General features: G+C 52.7%; 1 protein-coding gene across 2 annotated transcripts in view; it reads left to right on the top strand.

Moving 5' to 3' along the window:
• Window positions 1–21,380, top strand: part of CACNA1H (calcium voltage-gated channel subunit alpha1 H) — a 104,825-nt gene that overhangs the window by 21,387 nt on the left and 62,058 nt on the right. For both annotated transcript variants that reach the window (XM_088063874.1, XM_088063873.1), the window contains exons 6-8: window positions 4,758–4,850; window positions 6,903–7,695; window positions 11,829–12,244. In XM_088063874.1, the coding sequence (XP_087920000.1) occupies window positions 4,758–4,850; window positions 6,903–7,695; window positions 11,829–12,244 (1,302 nt within the window). The remainder of the gene's footprint in view (window positions 1–4,757; window positions 4,851–6,902; window positions 7,696–11,828; window positions 12,245–21,380) is intronic.

Here is a 21,380-nt window from a genome sequence, read left to right as displayed (position 1 = left end):
TGACCCCAAACACTCACGGCCACCCTCAGAGTTGCTGTTGGGTTCGGGATAATTGATTTGGATGCAGATAATTCCCATTTTTTTTCCCCCCAAAGGACTCAATTTAGGCCGAAGAAAAAGTGGCTGAGCGCAAATTAGAGGTGTCAGTCAAGATGAAGACTTCAAATGTGGCTTTCTCTGGTTTTCCAGAGCATCTCCTGCCTCAGCCAGGCTCTGAGCTCAGCCAGCAGCTGCAATCCTGGAATCAGAAGGAATTTCTGGTTGCCAGAGCTGTATTTTATCAGGATTTTAATAAGGGAGAGATGCTGATTTTGGGTCCGTGCTCAGGGAGGCTGTCACTGCAAATGAAGTTTGTTCAAGTAATCAGAGCAGGGGAATCTTGCCACGAGACAGCTCCGGGCTGGAGTTTTGTGTGCTCTGCATTGGGTTCTGATCTTCCCAGCCTGCCATTTTCCAGCTTTCCCTCGATTGATTGGTGGCACCTCGAGGTGGGTTTGGAGCTGCGGCTCTGGCACCAGCCCTTGCTGCTTTCTAGCCAGGAACTCAGCCCTTGACTAATTGAAGTTGGAGTTTGAACGAGGTTTTTTCTCCCTCGGATGATTCTTTTTGCTCTTTGTTATCTGACACCGTGGCAAAAAAACACCTCCTGCTCTCCAGTCGGCTGCAGCCAAGAGCTTGCAAAAATTTTGGCAGAGCTCAGAGAAAAGAGGGTTTATGATGAAAACTTCTCGACACAATAAAAGAAGTCGCTCTGTGCAACCTCTGAAGTGACCCCAGAAAAAGCAATGTAAACCTGCTGCCTCCCTGGGAGCACTGAGGAGGTCTGAGTTAATTGCCAGCATCTTTAATCTCCATTTCCCTCGTGATTTTCACTCTGGAGTTTTAGATTGACTCTGATTAGCTTGCCTAGAAGATCTGATTCTGTCCTCAATTACTCTCCTATAAATCAGACGAGCATCTTTATTACAGCTGATGAAATTACTGTGGCGTGAGCAGAGCAGGGGGGATCAGAGTCAGTGAAGACCTAAAAAAATGAAATCTGATTGGGGTTTATCCTCTCTCATCCTGTGAGTGAGGCGCTCAGGGAGTGCTCAAGCTGAGGATCAGTGAAATCCAAACCTGTCTGAGGGAGTTTTCTGCTAAATTCTTGAGGTGGGGGGAGAGAGAATTGGGCAAAACTGAGAGATTTACTGGTGTTAATGGGAGAGAAACCATTTATCCCAGCCCTGGGGAAGGGGTAAAGAACTGGAGGAGCAGAGAAGGACCTGAGCATCACCCAGGAGCTGAGTGGGGTGAGAGAACACCTCTGTGCTCCTGGCAAGGCAGAAACCTTTTCCCCAGGTGTGGAGCATGAGCAGCACCTCCACCAAACCCTGCCAATCATGGAATCTTCCAGCTCTGGCCCTGCAGCCACTGATTTCCCTGTGCCTTGCACAGCTTTCCCACCACAGCAGAGTCAGGAGCGAGTTCTCAGCCTCTTATCTCACTGATAAATAATTGTGGGATGCGTCGGTGGGAGGCTTTGAACGGGAGCCTTTGGAGAGGGCTCTGTGAACAAGCGGGGCTTGAGCTGGGTTTAATTACTGAGAAGGGATTGTTTAATTACTGAGAAGGGATTGCCGGGATTGGGAAGCCCGAGGAAGGTGCTCCAGGGCTTTGGGAGATGTCGCTGGAGGGCTTGGAGGGGCAGTTAAGTGGATTAATCAGGGTGGCAATGAAGAGAATTTGAGAAAGTCGTTTCTCCTCGGTGGAATAAGCAAAGCAGTGCTGAGGAAACATTCCCGGGAGAGCTGCTGGTGTTCCCTCTGGCTCCATGGAATGCCACTGGGGTTTGGGCTGGGAAAAAGCCCATCCAGGGACGCCTTCCACTCCCCCAGGCTGCTCCAAGCCCATCCAGCCTGGCCGGGAACACTTCCAGGGATGGGGCAGCCACGAGTCCAGCCGGTCTGAGGAGAAATGGGTGGGATCAAAGCGTGCAGGTGCCTTGGTTTGGGATCCAGAACCAGTTAAAGGCCTTAACTGGGGGCTTAGAAAGCAGCTGTGGGCAAGTTCAGGTGCTCTGGCCCCCATTTCCACCAGGGCCTTGCTGCGGGTATGCAGGGAGCTCTTGGATCAGGGAAAAATGACCTTGGAAAGTCCTCAGGAGTGCTGGAAATCCAGCGGGAATGAGGCTGGAAGAAGCCCAGCCCTTGCAGGAGGCTGTGCATGTGCTGTCCTGCATTTCCCCAGAGCTCCAGGGATTAAAAACGCCGCAGGATGTCTGGGAGCCGCCTCTTTTCCAGGAGAGCTGCTGCTGCTCCCGGAGCCTGGCAGGCCAGGATTGTCCCTCCTGCGTCCCTCTGCTTTACAGTAACACAAGTCCTAATTACACCTGGAATATCTGGAGATATATTTTCACCCTCCACAGGAGGAAGGGGGGAGTGTTTGTTGGTTCTTGTGGGAAACGCTGCCTCTCGTGCAACAAAAATATCTCTCCAAGGGTTGTTGGCCCTCGGAGTAGGCCGGAGCCCTCAGGTGACTCCTTTCCTTGTTTTTATTTTTCGCTCTGTGTTTAATGGTTTTATCCATTCCATCTGAGGATGGAAATCCAAATCCAGCCTGGAGCTGCACCCCATATTCTTGGGGTCCCTGGGCTGGCTTTTCATCCCTCAGTGGGAATGGCTGGAGGAGCTCCTGAGCATCCCGAGGGAAGGGAGAGAGGGAGGGGAGCTGGGCAGCACAGAGGGAATCATTCCTGGCTAAAAGGCAGGGATTTGGTGTCACCTTGTGTCACCTCCTGACCCCTCTGTTCTCCCTCCAAGGGCCACGGGAGGCTCGGCTGTGCACAGGGGACCTGCCCCTAAAGGACTTTGTTCTCTATAAATGAGCTCAGGGAGAGGCAGGAAAGGGCAGGAGGGGTTTGATTGCTCGGCTGTTCCTCACGGATGAACACCCAGGGCAGCTTAACCCCTTCCCACTCCATGGGAATAGCAGCACCACAGGGAAAAACGGGGATAAAAACCTTCCAGGGATTGATCCCTGGGGTTGACCATGAGAACTCTCTGGGGTTTTGTTAAAGCCACTTGTGGCAGGACAAGTTTTAAGGGTAGTGGTTTTAAGCTGGCAGAGGGCAGGGTTAGATGGTATTTTGGGGAGAAATTCTTCCCTGTGAGGGTGGGGAGAGACTGGAATGAAATTCCCAGAGAAGCTGTGGCTGCTCCAGCCCTGGAAGTGTCCAAGGCCAGACTCCATGGGGTTTGGAGCCCCCTGAGATCACAGAAGGTGTCAGGGGTGGGATAGATGGGCTTCAAGGTCCTTTCCAACCTGCAGCAGTAAGGAATTCTGGAATTCTGGGAAGCAGAGCTGTGCTGAGTGCTGGCAGATCAGCGAGGCTGGGATGTGGAACAGCTGAGGGGTGTGAGGAGGAGCGGCAGGGGTGGCAGCGGTTTGTAGAAGCAGCCGACGTGTCAGACCTGACACGGGGAAGCAGCTGCAGAGACACATTTCCCAAATTCTCTCCTCCCTGGCAGATGAGGTTGGCTGGTTTTAGCTGTGCTGCCTCCTCACTCAGTGAGGGTGAACCTCCACGAGCCTCCACACGGGAAGAAGCTTGGAAGGCTCGCTGGGAAAAACATCAGCGTTTTGAATTTAGGGTGAGAAATCCCAAAGAGGCAGCGCTTCCATTCCAGCAGCCCTGAGCTGCTCTGCGGGTTCTGCTTGTGTGAACGTGTGGTCACGTCCTGGAGATCCTTATCCAGGAGTTTCCTTCTGTTCCTCGAGTAAAAAAAAAACCCCAGGGAATTCGTGGATTCATGCCTGACTTCCCTGCAAGGTTTAATTCACTGCTTTGGGAGCGAGGGGGGTGTGGATCAGCTTTTGGGGACATGGCAGGCAGAAAATCCCCTGCAGCCACCAGCTCTAAGCCTTCTCTTCCCGCTGCAACTCCTTCCCTGCAAACCTGGTGAAAATCAGGAATGAGGCCACGAAAACTGGGGGCAGGAGCAGCTGTGGGGTTTGCCAAGACCTGCCAGGCTCAGGTGAGGTGGGGAGCAGGGATGTCACTGGGAGTGAGTTCACACAGGAGCTGGGATTCTGATGGGAATTGGAATTCCAGGATGGAATTTCAGCTCTAGTAGCAAGCCAAGCATTGGAAGTTTGGGGTGTTTTATCTAAATAAAAAGTGTAAATTACTAGAGCTCGCTTTGCTCTGCACACAGCCTGGGTGGTGTTAATTAAACCCTCAGCTGCTTTTTTTAGTGGAAGGAAGGCTGAGAAAACGAGCCTTAAATCAAGTCTACATTTAATTAAAGCCTCTCTTCCATTCAGATGCTCTCCCACTATGATAGTGGTGGTGCTGTTGGAATGCTGAGCCAGGAGGACTCACAAGGAAATTGGCTTTGCAGAAACAAAATGAAGTTAAAAATATGGGAATTTTCTGGGTTACATTACAAAACCAGCAGCTTTAGGTAAAACTCCAGATCTCTGCAGGAAAATTGGGGTTTTTTTTGGGATTATAATCCCTCCTTGGAATTTCTTTGCCTCAGAGCCAGTGTTTCAGGTGGTTTATTTGAATGTTTCATGGTTTTGATTGTACCAGATTCCTGTAGGAACCTCAGGCCCATCATTCCTTCTCTCCCAAACCAACTGGAAACAGAGGTCTGGATGGATCCCAAGAGTTTCTGCGGAGCTACCAGTACCCGGCACTATGGGAAAATCGATATTTAATAACTTTTTGGGTGACTTTTGTCCTCACACTCTGTTTCTCTGTCTCCCTGCAGGTGATAACCCTGGAAGGATGGGTGGACATCATGTATTACGTGATGGATGCACACTCTTTTTACAATTTTATATATTTTATATTGCTTATCATAGTAAGTATGACTTGGCAGATATTCCTTTTCCTTGGGGGGGTGAAGTTGTTCCCTGTTTTTTTCCACAGAGAAGAGCCAGGCAGGATTCAGGGCTTTTCCTCCCTCTTCCTCTTCCAACTCTTGGTCTTTTCACCTGGATGTGCCTGTGCCAAAAAAATCCAAACTTTTCCTCCTTTAACCCTCTCAATGAGCCAGAGGGAGCCTCATTTCTTGGGAGAGCCCTCAAACCTTTGAATTTCACCTGGAACCCTTTAAATAATAATAATTCTCATTGCATCAATCCAGCTGTCTGAGCTCTCACATTCCTAAAAACAAAATATCACCCCCTGGAACTGCTGGGGGGTGGCTCCAGAAGCTGCCATTCCATCTCCACAAGGTTCTGGTTTTCCAAAGGGCGCAACCTCCTCCAGGAAGTGGAAAAGTGAAATATTTAAGGCAGGAGGGGAAGGCACAGTGAAGATTTCAGTCAGGACATGGGATGGAGGTGTTTAAAAAGTGCTTTTTTGACTGGACAGTTCTTACAGGAAATCCTGTCCTTGTCAGGCTGGGTTTGGAGGCCTTGGGAAGTCAAACCAGTTCCCACCAGCAGTGGGAAAACCTGGATCAGAGCAGGGTGAGAGTGCCCTGGAGCAGTCAGGGATTTCTGAGCTGTAGCAATGGCCATGAGCAGAGATTCACGCTCCACTCCCCTGAGCCGCTCTCTCCAAGTGGATCCATGTGGAAAAGCCGGAAGGTGACTCCTGGCCAAGTCAGCTGGAGCTGGGAAAGGCACCTTCGCTGCTCCTCTGGCAGTGTCCAGGCTGATATTCCACTCTGGAGAGCAGCACCACAAACCATTTCCCCACAGCTTCCCTGGGGATCCACCAGACAATTCCAGATTTGACCCACCTGTGCCCAGGGGTGCCCTGAGGTCACTCCCTTCTCACCCCTCAGGGCACCAATTCCCTGCTGGGAATATTTGACATTTCCCTTTGGCTGATTTAGGAACCCGGGGCGTGAAAAATCCCTTTGTGGGCTCCACAGCTGAGGGGAGGACGCAGCTTTAGGCCACATCAGATTCTTGTCCTTGGGACTTTGTTTTGAGAAGCTGGTGCCAGCCAAGAAGACATCAGCTCACCCAGACACTGAACCAGCCCCTCGGGATTACCCACGTCCCACAGACGATTTTCTGTGTCAGGGACTCACAGGAGCACAAGGTCACAGACCCGTGGGCCCTGACTCTACCCCCAAAATGATTTCACACTCTTTTGGGCTGTGAAACGATGGAAGAAGAGAGGAGGATGCTTCAAACCAGCACAAACTGGACTTGAAATCATCTTTCCCTGCAGGTTGGCCAAATTTCAGGATAGAATTCTTCACTGAAAGAGTGATTGGGCACTGGAATCATCTGCCCGGGGAGGGTGGAGCCAGCATCCCTGGACGGGTTTAACAAAGCTTAGATGTGGTTAACGATGGTTTGGTTAATGAGGAGGTGTTGGGCCATAGGCTGGACTCGGTGATCTCAAAGACATTTTCCAGCCTGGTTTATTCTGTGATTCTGTGGAATGGTCAAGGGTGGAAGAGTCCTTTAAGAGTGATTGGGAATCATCTGCCCAGGGATGGGGTGGAGTCACCATCCTTGGATGGAAAACACAAGCCCTGGAAGGGCTTAACAAAGCCAGGACGTGGTGCTCAGTGCCATGGTTTGGTTGATGAGGAGGTTGGGCCATAGGCTGGACTCAGTGATCTCAAAGGTCAGATTTTCCAGCCTGGCTCATTCTGGGATTCTGTGAAGGCCCAAAGCAGCGCCGTGCTGGGGACTGTGTGTGTTTCCTACACCTGTGCTAGTGGTGAACAGCATCGCTTGGAGGGGAGGAGAGGGGAGAGGGCTGCTGCTGAAATAATTGATCATGGTTCACAGCAAATTTAGCAGCTCAGCTGACAGCACATTTGGCGAGCAGAGCCAGGGATTTGGCGCATTTGGAAACCCCAGGATTGCTGAGCGCATGGCAGCGAGGATCTTCCCTCTCTCCATGCAATCCCTGCTGACTCCTTTCCCTGTTTTCTCCCCAGGTTGGCTCCTTCTTCATGATTAACCTGTGCCTGGTGGTGATCGCGACCCAATTTTCGGAGACCAAGCAGCGGGAGAACCAGCTGATGCAGGAGCAGCGGGCGCGCTACCTGTCCAACGACAGCACCATCGCCAGCTTCTCGGAGCCGGGCAGCTGCTACGAGGAGCTGCTCAAGTACATCTGCCACATCTTCAGGAAGGTGAAGCGGAGGACGATCCGCCTCTACAACAACTGGCAGAGCAAACGCCGCAAAAAAGTCAACCCCAACAGCGGCAGCAGCGGGCAGAGCCAGCGGAGCAGGAGGAGAATCACCTCCATCCACCACCTGATCCACCACCACCACCACCACCACCACCACCACTACCACATCAGCAACGGGAGCCCGCGGGGGCCTCGGGCCAACCCCGAGATCTGCGAGCTGGAGCTGCAGGTGATGAAGCCGGGCCGGCAGCTGATGCTTCCCCCTCCCGCATTGCCCAGGCCGCAGGGCCCGGCGGCTCCTCGAGCCGACGCCGAGGCCGTGCACAGCGTCTACCACGCCGATTGCCACGTGGAGGGGCCCCCCGGGGGCTGCAAGGGCACCGCTGCCACCACGGGCAGCAAAGCGGCCGGGCTGGGCACCCACGGCAGCATGAACTACCCCACCATCCTGCCCTCCCCCAGCGGCAAGGGCGGCTCCGCGCCCCTTCCCAAAGGGAAGAAGAACGGGAATTCTCCGGTGGCCGTGGTGAACAGCCCGGGGAGTTTGGGCCTGGATTCGTACGGGAAGCTGCAGCAGCTGGTGGGAGAGCATGGTAAGGGCAGCCAAGCTGGGGTTTTTTTGTTTAGGATAACTGGGAGAAGGGTTTTAATGGCACCTGTGGGGTGCTGGGGGTTGGGGTAGTTGTGAGTATGCTGGAGACAGAGGTGGGACAGGTAAATCCTTGGATTTCCTGTCGTGGATGGTCCAGGCCACTGCTGGAAGCCTCTTTGCCATGGTTACAGAATCAGGATTTGAGCTCTGGTGTGCTGTGTGATACCCTGGAGGCGCTCCCACTCTTCCCACCCAAACCCAGGACTCTGCAGCCCCTGGGATTACACCTCCAGTGAATGCTGGGGCTGCCAGCTCCAGCAGAGAACCCCCAGCGGCTGGGAGATGCTGCCTTGAAAAGGATGAGCAGGTGGAATCTGCGGGAGAAGCGTGAGATAAAGCAAACTCAGACATTCAAAACAGGCAGGCACTGAAGGAACTCGAACCAGACACCTCCAGTTCTGCTCTGATTGGGCCCTGGAGCCTCTGAATTTCTTTTTGGCAAGGAAGAGCAGCAGGTTCAGTGCTCAGAGGACGTGTGGAGGGCAGGACAGGAGCAGAGCTGCACACCTCAAGCTTTTCCTGTGTGCAGAAGAAATGTGGGGCTGAGTTTTCCTGCAGATTTGGGGCTCCATTCAATCTGGGGGAGCATTCTGGGGGGCTGTTGAGTGCCTCTGTCCCATCCTCTCTGCACAGACGCAGCCACCCCAGCAGAGCCAGTGAGGTTTTATCTCCCCTCACATATAAATCACCCACTGGAGCAGTGATTACACGCAACACTTGGATTTCTATTTTATAAAATGGTTTTTTCCCAGTCCTCGTGGCTGGAGCTAAAAGCTGCAAAATACTCTTAAGCCCTCCAACAGTGAAAAGTCACAAAGATCCTTCTATTTTTTAATCTCTTTAAGCCAAACTCGTCATTTGTTGGGTTTTTTTCAATGCCTGTGTTTTCCAAAACTGTTTATTTGCGTCTGCATGGACACAAATATTTACCCTGGTGATGGATGTGATGAAAAAATACCAAGCCTGGCTTGGGGGGGGATCACAGGAAAGCTGGCTCGACAGAGGGGTTGGGTGGCTTGCCTTTGTTAATTTTTGTTGTTTTTAAGGACCACACAAAAGGGTAAAAGTGGATTTGTTTATAGAAACCGCCTCGGGCAGACGCTTCCGAACGCTCGGGAGCTTGGCACGGGGGGCAAGGTTACTGCCAACAGTTCTGTTGTTCAGCAAGGACTTTAGATAAATCACTGCTTCATCCTCAGCTCTGCAAATTAATGAAGGGTTTTAGGAGAATGCGTTTTTACCTTGAGATAAAAACACAGGCTCTGCAGAAGGCTGGAACTGGGAAAGAAAGGAGCAGGAGAGCTGTTGAAGTCAGAGTTTGGACGCTCCTGCTTGCTGCTGGGGTCCTTTTTAGGAGAAGAAAGGCCCAAATCTCAGTCCCAACTGCGACATCCCGAGCCAATTCAGTGATTTAGGAGATTTTCCCGTAGCCTGGGGTGGTTCTTTGAAAGCTGGGATTAGATTGAGTTGTCATTAATAATGCAATTACAGTGTCCTCTTTCCACAGAGGGATTTCAGCCCAGAGGATGCCAAAATGCTTTAAACAAATCTCCTGGAATTGTTCTGTCTCTTCCAGAAGTGTGCTCACAGCTGGGAAGGGCTGGAAGGTGGGGAGAGGCTGCTCATCCATCCCCTGAGAGAAACAGGCTGGGCAGGGACTCGGGGCAGAACTGGAGACACTGTGAGACCCCCAGCTCTTCCCTCACACGGATCTGGCTCTTTCCAGGCCCTTCTTCCCGTTCAGCCGCTCCTGCAGGGCTGAGTCAGGGTCTGTTCTGCACCAGGAGTGCTGGATGTGACTTCCAGGCTTTGGGATGACCTTTAAGCGCTGGGGTGGAGCCATGCCAGGCACAGCCCCCAATTCCCATTTCTCCATCCCCAAAACTCAGCAAAGGAGCCCTGAGGAAGAATCCCAAGCTCTCCCTCAGCCTCTTTGGGGGAAAAAAGAACCTTTAATTCTCTCTCTCCTCTCCCAAGTCAACAAGCAGAGCGTGTTCAGTGCAAGGCGAGCACAGAAGTGATAATTGAGAGCTTTAAGGAGCATTAACAGGCCGGGCTCTCCCAGCCCCAGCTGGAGGCGAGGTTGGTGTCTGCTGGGAAGGATGCAGTGGTGGGAGAGAGCATTCTCCTGCCTCCTTTGTTGTGGATTTGAAGAGCTCCGAGTACAGCCTGTTCCCCGTGTTCCCGTGCCCTGCAATGCTGGAGGTTATTTTAGCAGGCAGCCAAGGAGACTCTGGTATTTTGAAGACATCGGCGGCGCCAGGGCTTTTCATATCATTTTTAACACTTTGATAGCATTAAAAGCCAGCTGGCAAACCCCTCTCCCTGTGCTGCTCCTGGGGCTGGGCTGAGCCTTCGCTCCTTGGCTCAGTCCTGAGCAGGAACGCCGTGCAAGGGGCAAAACATTCCCGATCCTGGCGGTGGCTTTGACGCAATGCCCAGGAGCCAGGCCTGACCTCCAAGGCCGTTCTGGAGGCCGCTGTGATATCCCTGTGACATTCAGGCAAGGAAAACGTGCTTTGACTCTTGTCACATCCCAGTTTTCCAGCGGAGGGATGCGTTGGCTTGGTTTGGTGCCGTGGCTGGAATCAGCATTCCTGCTGGGCGAGCTCCAGGCTCCAGGGCTCAGAGCCAGGAGCAGCCGCTGCTTTTAGCCTGGGCTCTCCAAAACGGATCCAAGTGGTCGTCACCCCACCTCCAGACTGGGACCCCGTGGATGTGGCACATCTGGCTTGATGGCGCTGGGTTTTAATGGGTTTGGTGAGCTTAGAGTTTTTTTTCCATGGTTCTGTGAGAGGGGAAAATTGTCCCTTTGTATTACACCCCTGAATCTCAAGGAGCTGATGCTTAAGTGGAATTCTGTGGGAAGGGTCCTGTGCTCCCAGTAATGTGCTCTTGCTGGAGGATTTTCCTGCCATTAATATCTGGTTCCTAAATATGAGGAGACTGAGAGTAAGGTTCCTAAATATGAGGAAACTTAAGGATTGGATTCCTAAAGATGAGGAAATAAAATCTGGGTGCTGTTCCACCCAAATCATCCCAGTTGCTCTCGTCCCTGTCCTCCCCTTCCCTGGCTCCAGGACAACCAGCGTTCCTCCTCACTCCACAAAACGTGTGTTTGATTTCAGAACCCAGAGAATTCACCTGAGCTTTATTAAAGGCTGAAGGAGACTGAGGGGACTCCGTGGCTCTCTGAGCTGTGATCTGTGGTCTGCAGCCACCTTTGATCACTTCTCTCTCTCCCTCCTCGTTAGGAACTAAATGGCAGAGGTGGATAAATTGGATGGAGCAGCTTGATAGCGCTCAGAGATCGTTAATGATGGGAGCCTGCTCAGGGATAATTGGGAATGATGGACAGGGAGGGATGGGCCGGTCACTCCTCCCTCAGCCCGGCACACAACATGAGGGCCACGCTCCATGGAGAGGCCATGGGTGGGAATAGGGACCAAGAGGGGAAAACGAGGCAAAAGCAGAGCTGGTTGGAAGGATAGATGGATGGAAGGCTTTTTTGATGTCTGGAGAATAATTCCTGTGAGGAGCACTCGTGGGGGCTCAGCCTGGAGCAAAGGAGGCTCAGGGGGGACCTTCTGGCCCTGCACAAGTCCCTGGTGGGAGCAGGCAGCCGGGGAGATCAGGATCTGCTCCCAGGGAGCAACAGGACAAGGGGGAATGATGTCACCTTGGCGTATGGTGGCACTCGGCGGCACTCAGTGGCTCTTGGTGCATGGTGGCTTTTGGTGCACAACGTCTCCTGAGATGAAGAGGCTCATGGTGGCTCTCGGTGCGTGGTGGCTCTCAGTGGTGGCTCTCAGTGACATCTCTCAGTCTCTCAGTGTCTCTTGGTGTGTCTTGGCATCTCTTGGTGTCTCTTGGCATCTCTTGGTGTCTGGTGGCTCTCAGCAGTGTCTCTTGGTGCCTCTTGGTGGCTTTCGGTGGCTCTCAGTGTCTCATGGTGGCTCTCAGTGTCTCTTGGCATCTCTCAGTGGTGTCTCTCGGTGTCTCTCAGTGGTGTCTCTTGGTGTCTCTCGGTGTCTCTCGGTGTCTCGGTGGCTCACAGCACCCTTGTCCCCGCAGGTCTCCACCGCACACCCAGCCGTCTGTCGGGGCTGAGCTCGGCCGGGGCTCTGCCCAGCGCTGCTGGCCCACGGCTGAGCTGTGAGCTGCAGGACTGTCCCTTCTGTGCCAGCCTCCTGGACGACCCCGAGTTCGCCCTCAGCGACTCCGACAGCAACGGCGACTCCGACAGCAACGGCGTCTACGAGTTCACACAGGACCTGCGGCACGGGGACCACCGGGACCAGCTCCAGCAGCAGCGGGGCAGGAGGAGGAGGAAGAAGAAGAAAGCCAAGGAGAGGAACAAGGTGACCAAGCTGTGGAAGGCGTTCGGCACCAAACTCAAGAGGATCGTGGAGAGCAAATACTTCAACCGCGGGATCATGATCGCCATCCTCATTAACACCCTCAGCATGGGCATCGAGTACCACGAGCAGGTGAGTGACCTCAGGGGGTCCCCGGGGTTCGGGTGCTCCTGGAGGGGGGGCTTGGGGCGACTCCCAAGCGGTGTCAGGAGGAACGAGGATTTTCCTCATTGGAAATGGGGCTGAAGATGATCCTGTGAGGAGCAGGAGAAGCCTTTGGGGTGTGGGACTCCTGGAAGTGCTGCTGGGGCGTGCCAAGCTGAAATGTGTGTGTTGGATGTGTCTGCTCAGAGCCTGGCTGCTCCTTGGCCGGGAATTATTGGTATAAAGAGGAATTTTTGTGATGGAAATACTTTTGGTCTGATGGTTGTGCTGGAGATAACCCAAGCAGAAATTTCTTCTTTGATCTGAACCTTCAAATAAGACTTAAACTAGCAGGCGATACTAAAAGCAACAAAGAAGAAGAAATTAGAGTGTCCCTGAAGGCTCCAAATGCTTTAATTTGCTCTCAGAGGGTGTGAGTAGGATTTTATTAGAGTGTTTGGAGGGAGGGAAGAGGAATGGTGCTGTTCTTCCCAGCGCTGGGATGGCAGGAGGCGCTGCTGGAGCTGAGGACAGTTTGGGAGCGGAGGGGCTGTGCCATGGGCCAGGGAGATGAGACATGGGAACATCTCCACTTGGTCACCCTGGCAAAGTTCTGTTCTTCTGGGCTTTTCCTTCTTGGAAAAATGGGGATTTTCCACTCTTTTCTCAAGGTGTGCTCAGGAACTTCTCGTGTCACCTCTGTGTCAGGCGCAGGAAACGCATCCCAATGAGACCAGGGTCTGTTTTTCTGGGATCAAAGGCTCCCCCAAAACCTTCCCTGCAGGGTCATGACCAGGTCAGGGTTATTTTTAAAGCTGCTCCTCCTCTCTTCCATGGTCTGTCCGATTGGGAATGGGGAGGGAAGGCAGAGCCACCCAAAGGCAGGACAAGAGGCTCTGCAGCATTTCCCAGGATTAAGCACTGCTCAGGACCATGACAAACAACCCTCCAGAGTGCTGCTGCTTCATTTTCTCTCCACTACTGCGCTTTAACTCCCCCCTATTTTAGGCTGAGACTTATTTTCTTCCCAAAAAAAAACCCCCAGGACTCAGCTAAAACAACCTCAGCCGTGCAACGCCAAATCAGAATTACAGCAAAGTGTCCAAATCCAGCAGGGATTGAGCTGTCCCTGTCAGCTCCCTGTCGAATCCTGCTTCGTTGTTCCACAAGAAGTTCTAAAATTGGGAAATACACCTTGTCAGTGCCTTCTGAATAGGCCATTCATCCCTCATTTCTGCATGGATACTCTTTTGTCAGGCGGATACAGCTTTGTCAGCCCTTGGATTTTGCCGTGATGGGAGCTGGGGGAAAACCTGAGGCAGTCAGCAGGGAGAAAATCCAGGGATCACATGGAGTGTGTCCCCAATCAGTCCCATAAAGGCGAATTGGGATAATTACAGCCTTGCTGCTAACAAAGGAGAGCTGTAGCTGGCTGCCTTTTATTGGATTTTACCTTGTAAAAGCTAGGCTTTAGGGCATCTCAAAGCCAATGGCAATAAAGATTCTGAAGCTTTTTTGGCTGCGGAGTGGCGGATTCCTGCCAGCTCTGCTCGCAGGCACTGCCCAATAAAAAAAAAAAGGGGGAGGAATTTGGAAGTGAAACCTGGAAAAGTTTTTCCACGTGCCTGGGACACTGGGATAATGAGGCGTGGAGTGTCAGAGCCCAACTTGGTGCTACCTCACCCAAGCCCTCTGCTCCCAGCAGTGTCCCAGGGGCTGAGGCACGGTCCAAATCCAAGAAAAAATGGCTCTGGGCTCCCAGATTTGGTGCAAAAAATTGTGGGCAAATTGGGGGTGATTTGGGAGCCCCCCTCATGCGAGAATTGGCTGCAAGGCTCGGGGTGGGGAGCAGGAGGAGGTGTCTGGGCATGGTGACCCAGAGACACGGCGTGCTGCTGGGGTGGACAGGAGGAAGAACGGCTCCATTTGGGATCCTGACAGGAAAAACACAGTGGGGTCACAGTTTTCTGGATGCTGCCCAGCACCTGCTCCCAGAGTATTCCAGGTGGGAAGTTCTGAGCCTCTCCAGGCTGTAACCAGCTGTGGCTGTTGCCATTGCCATCTTCTCCATCCTCCCAAATCTGGAGGCTGTTCCCCAAGTTAGAAGGGTTTAAGAGCTGCTCTGTGTTTTCCTTGCTCCCACCAAGCTGTTCTGTGTTATTCCAAGCAGTTTTTAGGGAATCCAGGGAGGCCTGTGCTCTGTGCCTGTCGGTGGCAGCATGGGAAGGGCTCTGCTGGGCCCTGAATCCCTGCAAAACACAACCACAGAATCCTGGAATGGTTTGGAATTTTAAGGTTCATCCAGTTCTACCACCTTGCCACGGGCAGGGACACCTTCCACTATCCCAGGATGCTCCAAGCCCCGTCCAGCTTGGCCTTGGATACTTCCACTGATGGGACATCCACAACTTTTCTAGGAAACCTGTCCCACCAACCCTTCCTACTGCTTATTCAGAGTGAAACATCTTCAGCAGCTTCTCTGCTCTTGACTTTGAGCACGTTTTTTAGGCCATTGTCTGGTTGTATCAAACTGCAAACAAACCAGAGCAGCAGCCCCAGGGAAGCCCATCCCAAACCTCCCTGTCCATAGGGAAATGCCCCATCCCTTTATATAAAATTTGTTCATGGCTTCTTGCTTTGTTTATTTTCCCAACTTTCTCCGTAGGCACCGGTGGCTTTGCAGGTAGATGGACACAGAAAACAGATTTTTATTGGAGCTGATGGGAGCTCCAGTGATCAGAGCTGCGCGTGTGGGAAGGGTGAGGGGAATGGAGCCGTGGAGAGGGAGATGGAGCAGGGCTGGTCCTGCTGGGATCGCTCCCCTCGTGCTGGGACCCGGCAGAGCTCTGCAGAGAAGTCTCACGGAGCCCTCTTGAGGCAGTGGAGCATCATTGTCCAGCTTTTGTGGATGAGGGGATCGTGGTTGGAAGGTGCCAGGCTGGAGGCAAAACCCCACCGGGCTTCTGGGACGTCTTTGGGATCACAGAACTTCCCGAGTTAGGAGGGACCCGCAGGGATCATCCAGCCCTGCACAGACACCCCAACAATCCCACACCTGGAGCGGTGTCCAAAGGCTCCTGGAGCTCTGGCAGCCTCGGGGCTGTGCCCAGCACCCTCTGGGGAAGAAATCCCTGAAATCCAACCTGACCCTGCTGTGAGACATCCCATTCCCTGGATCATGTCCCTTCTCAGGGAGCAGAGATCGGCAGGAGCTGAGGTTGTGCTGCCTCCAGACAAAGAGAGCATTGTCCACTTCCAAGGCCCCTCGGGACTTCAGTCTGTGTTTTTATGGGAATGTGAAATTCCCACCAGTCTGCTCTTGGCTCAATGGCACCACCCCCTTTTCGTGCACGGAGCTTGGGTCATGGAATCATGGAATGGTTTGGGTTGGAAGGGACTTGAAACATCATCATAGTCATCATCATCATCATCATCATCATCATCATCAACCTCATCATCATCATCAACCTCATCTTCATCTTCTTCATCTTCTTCATCATCATCTCATCATCATCTCCCAGCCACAGGACCTTCCACTGTCCCTGGTTTCTCCAAGCTTCATCCAGCCTGGCCTTGAACATTTCCAGGGATCCAGGAGCAGCCACAGCTCCTCTGGGAATCTGTGCCAGGGCCTGCCCACCCTTCCAGGGGAGAATCTCTTCCTTACCCATATTCCAAACCATTGTTCTGTGTCATTCCCTGGAGAGGATCCTGTCCCGTGGCCACGACAGCCCCTGGGGAAGGTGAGGAGATGCCAGAAGTGCTCTGCAGAGCTGACCCTGCTTTTCTCACACCCTCCATTCCCATGGGTGGCAGGAGATCCGGGCAGCTGCTGATGGAAGGCATTTCCTTGGCATTCCAGGCATTAGGAGCAGTCAGATCCTGCCCGGTACATCCACCTGGGAAGTGGCCGGGAATTCAGATCTTCCAGGGTGCTGTTCATTAGCAGCAGCACAGCTTGGATTTCAAAGGTTAATTGCCTGCTGTGGAGTCCCTGGGTTGCTTTTTTTTTCCCCTCCTGTGCTTCATTTCTTTATTTATTTACTTGTATTCATTATTTTGTGAATCCTGCCGTCCCCAGCACCATGAGCACTCCCACGGATGAGCCAAGTGCAAAGAGGGAGGCCACCCTTGCGTCAATCTGCCAGGCAATTTCAGAACATTGGACGAGTTCTTGTCCTGCCTTCATTGCAGCTGACAACCCTCCAGAGGCTCTGAGAACGTGCCACGGCACTGCAGCACTGAGCAGCAAAGGCATCACCTTTGGGATGGGTGGGCTGGCATTCCTGGCACAGGGATCCTATTCCAGGACGTTCCCGAGCTCCTCTCTGCCGCACAAAACCTTTTCGCCCCAGAGCCGGCGTCGCTGAGCGCTCCGAGGAAATAATCGCTGCTCCTTCAGGCTGTCTCAGTTCCCAGCTCCAGGATTATCCAGGAGAAGGACAGAGCCCTCTGTTTGCCCACGAGAGGTGCTGCCGTTATCCCTGCAGAGGGAAATGATCCGCAAGCCCCCACTCGGCTTCCCAGAAGAATTCGCTGAAGGAGCTGTTGATACTTGTAATGATTCCACATAAAAGGCTCCATTTACATCAAATGGCACTAAAAACGTTATTTTATATTCTCTCTTCAGCACAGAAGTACAAATTAGTATTTGTTCCGAGCTATTGCTGTTCAAAGAGCTTTTAATTGCTTTTCTGATCCCTCATCCGTGGCGTGTTTCATCGGGAGCAGCTGCCTTTGGAGCAGCTTGGACCTTGAGGGGCACCCAGTGGTCCGTGGCTTGTCAGAGTCAGAGGAGTGTTGGTTTTGAGTAGAACATTTTATTATTCTGGAGTAAAAGTCATTCTGTGTGATTGAAGGTAACGCTCACTTCAGCAGTGACGTCCTGTTTTAGCGTCTGCCAATTTTGCCTTGAAAAATTGGTTTGGCATGGAAAGCTCAGCAGTTACTCAGAAAGCAGAGCAGAATTTTTCAGCAGTGTTTGAAGCAAATTGCTGAAATTCCTTTTGAGTTGTGAGTCAATAAAATATTACCCTGAGCTGCAATTCATGCTTTCAGCTGGCAAAACTTGTTCTCTCTTCCAGATTTTTTGCAGGATCCAATTTTAAGGACACACACACTGGCAGGATTTGAGGAAAACTGATTCCCCCAGCCCAGGCTGGGATGTGAAAATTCAGCGCAGTGTTTGTGGTTGTTGTACAAATGGTGTGAGACTCATCCTGCCCCCAGGAGGGCTCTGGTTTGTGTTTGGGCTGTGCCAGCTGCATTCCAAGCTCTCCCTTCCCTGCTCCCTCTCCAAGGTCCCAGCAGTGAGAGGACAGCTCTCCCCAGGCTGGAGCAGTGGAGAACACAGAAGTGATGGAAATCCGGCTTTTTCCACAACTTGTGGGTAACCTGAGCTCTGTCTCCACCTCAGGGAAGGGCTTTTCCTCGGGAACTTTGGGAAGAAAGGGATGTTTTCCATCTTTTGTGCCCCAAGATGTTTCCATGGCACATCCAGGCCCTCTTTCTGCCAGGTCAGCACCAGGTTGAGGATCCCCCCTGATCAGAGCCAGCAGCAGCTCCCAGATGGAGATTTCCACCTGGAAGGTGTCATTCCCACCTTGGAGGGAATCAGGGATCAGAGGCAGGATAGTAGGAACTGGAGGCAGGGAAAATCCAGGTGTCCTGGCTCACTGTTGGATCATTGTCACGGATAAACCACATCCTTCCACACCGAGCCTCCTCTCTCCCCCTTTTCTCCAATTTAAGGGCTCCTCCCCTGCCGTGTTTTCCTTCTCTTGGGATATTTCTTTTTACTATATAAGGAAAAGAGATCCCAGAGATCCTTCCATTCCTTGGAGCAGACAGGAGCAGCACCTCAGCAGGGCAGGGCTGAGGTCAGAACTCACCCCAGTGCTGACACCCCGGGCAGAGGCAGAGCACCGGGGGCTGTCAGCCGGAGCTGCTTCCTCTGGCTGTGCTCATTAGCCATGGGAATATCCCGATTTTCCCCGTGGAACTGCAGGAACATTTCCCGCTGCCTGCAGTGCTTCCTGCCAGGAGTTGTTCTCTCTGGTGAGGGCTGGGATGTAAATCCCGGGCAGGTGATGGTGACATCCCTGCTGCCTGGGATGTGCTCGGTCCCACAGCGTGCAGAACCACTCCAGATGGGGTTTTTTTTCCAGCTGGATCCATCTCCAGTGCCCCGATCCCACTCCCAAGCCCCGGGGAGCAGCTGGAGTCTCAGCTGGCAGGTAAAATAAACCCAGCAGGATCTGGCTCGAAGAAGGAGAGCAGAGCGCTCCTGGCAGCTCATTCCCTCTGGAATGTGTGGAAATCCCAGGCAGGCGCTGGTGCAGGGCCAGAGGCTCCGGTGTGCCCCAGGCAGGGCAGGGCCGGCACCGTGGGCTTCTCTGTGCAGAGGGACACGGCCATGAAGGGGCTCCCGCTGCCCCAGAGCGGGGCTTTGCTAAATCCAGGCCTCCTGCCGCCCACCAGATCCGTGTTTTCATCCAGGAATGGCTTTGGGAGAGGAGGGTGGCTTTGAGCAGGGGAGCAAATCCCTGTTCCACACAGGAACAGGTGCCAAGGGCGAGTTCCAGGGGTGCCAGCCGTGATCAGGGACCCCAGGGATGTCAGGGAACTCAGCCAGGCCCCTGCAGCAGCTCCCATCCTCCCAGCTGACTCCAGGAAAAACAGGGACAAAAGCAGGGAGTGCAGAGAGGGAATTGTGAAAGGCTGAGGCAGGAAAACTTTGGCGCCTTGGGAAGCGAGGAGTGGTTTGGATTGGCACAGGAGGGATGGAGCTGCTGGAAGAGCAGGAACAGCATCAGCTGAGGGCGGTTCTGCATCCATCTTTTGTTTCCTGGGATTATTTTGTTCCCTGAGCCAAGGATTGCAATGTGCTCTGTGCCAGCCAGATGTGTCAGGTGGGATGTTAGGGAATATCTCCTCAATGGAAGAGCGGTTAAACACTGGAAGGGGCTGCCCAGGGCTGCAGTGGTAGGGTCAGCATCCCTGGAAATGTTGGAAAAATCGGTGGATGTGGCATTTCATGATGTGGCTTAGCGGTGTTTTGATGATCTTGGAAGTCTTTTCCAATTTTAGTGAGTTTGAGTTATTGGAAGTAATGATAAAATCAGGAATGGGAGCTGAGCCTTGTGCCTCTAAAGCAGATTTAACTGAGAAAAACCTTGTGGAAAGAGCAGCCAGGTGTGGATTAAAGATGCTCAGGGTGGCAATGCATTTCTGTTCCCCACCCCAGCCGTGGATTTCCTGCAGGTTTGAACCGGGATTCTCCACCCAGGACAGCGAGATTTCCCAGAATTATGAATGAAGCTGAAAATGTCACCTTGAAAGCTCCTTCTGGGCTTTGTGTTCCAAGATGGGGATGCTTTTTTAGGAGTGGGCCGGAAAGCTGATGTGAGAGGAGCGAGGCTCTTGGAAATGAGGGAGGTTTGGCATCCCTGCTCGCATTCTTTTTCAAGCTCTATTTTTGTTTGCACTGTCTGGTTTACAGCCCTAAAGACAGCCTGACTCCCAATTTGGGAAAAACGCTGTGCACAGGCCTCGGAGCATCAGTGGCAAAGCTTTTTTAGAGCAGGAGGATGGGCCAGGAGACCACTTTCCCAGGAGTTTTCTCTCCTGCCTGATCCCTGTCCAGATTAACATCTCCTCTCTCCCCGTCCTTGTCCTCTCCTTGTCCCACACGCAGACAAATCTGAAAGTTGTGACTGCAGTAAAAAAGAGAAAATATAAAAAAAAATTAAAAAAAAAAAAAAAGAGTTAATTTTATATACTCCAGAGGGAATTTGCTTTGCTGCAGACAGATGGATCCTGTAATTCCCTGTCTCTTGACATGACTATACATGGATTGATCCCCAGTTCTTTTGGATTGGGGTGGGATGGGAGGCCAGAGGGTGCTGGCAGCTCCCAGAACTGCACCTGGAGCAGTGCTGGGATCAGGGGCACAAATCCAATCAATAAACGGGAATAAATCAAACCACGGGGAGAGAACGGGATGTGAGAGAGAATCAGCATTTTCCTTTCATTCCTCAAGGGTTCAGGGGCAAAACATCCACCCTGAGGGCATCGTTTGTCCCGGTCACTGCGGCTGGGAGGACAAAGAGTTGAAAGTCGTTTGTGGAGATGATTTTGAGCCAGAGAGGCCGAGAACAGCGTGGGTTGCTGGGCAATTATCTCCTCACAGTGACCTGTGTGTGTTGCACAGCCCTCCCTGCTGCTGAAGGCTCCGGGAGCTGCCAGAGGAGAGATCAGGGATGGTTCTGGGAGCGCCAGAAATCCCAGCTGGTGCCTCTGCGAGCATCACAGGTGATGGGGGGAACAAAGCACAATCCCCCCAAAACCATTTGTGAGAGACAGCCAAAAGAGCATTCCCATCTCTCTGCCTCTCTCCCTGGCCGTGTCCCCCCTTTCCAGGCTGGAATTACGGGATTTCCATCCCTCCCTTCCCCGGGCTCCGGGCACACTCCGACACCCCAGGAATCACTCCCTGCACTCCCATCCGGATGTTTGGGGGATGTTCCTCAGCCCCTTCCTTTCCCAAGAACAGCTTTTCCCCGTTCCTGAGGCTGAGCCTGGCGAGGGTGATGGGCAGGCAGGTGAGGAGGGGAGCGAACGCTGCAGTGGATGTTTCGCACCCGACTCGCACGAGCCCTTTTGTATTTCAGAAATTATTTTAAAGCCGTGGATTTCCTCCCACTCCTTTTTCCCCCCCTCCTCCTCCTTGCTTGTCGGAGGAAGGTTTCATCCCTATCTGATTTTTTTTTTAAACTCTGACAGGAAACCTGAGCGCTGGATTTATGGCTGCAGCTGTCACTCCTCTGCAAACAGGCAGGGAAATGAAGGTTAACAAGTTTGGGCTCAGGGGAAGGCTTGTAGAACAGCCCTGCAGAAAGCTTTGTGTCATCACACCCTCCTGAAGATCTGCTCCGAGCCTCTCCAGCCCGGGGTTATCCATCATCATCCGCAGCGAGTACTTTTCTAATTGTAGATCCTCGTTGGAAACTCTCGGAACCCCAAATGGAATTCTTTTCCCTTGTTTGATACAGAGGGGAAACACAGGCTGGGGAGCCTGGGGGACCGGTTTGATGGCTAAAAAACAGACAGAAGGGTGCTGGGC

The sequence above is a fragment of the Pseudopodoces humilis genome, chromosome 18 (assembly GCF_049639895.1).
Source record: "Pseudopodoces humilis isolate 2021_Gansu_Grassland_sample_001 chromosome 18, ASM4963989v1, whole genome shotgun sequence".
Classification (NCBI taxonomy): Eukaryota; Metazoa; Chordata; class Aves; order Passeriformes; family Paridae; genus Pseudopodoces; species Pseudopodoces humilis.
Note: the sequence above shows the minus strand (reverse complement) of the source record. Positions and strands in the feature narration are given on the sequence as shown.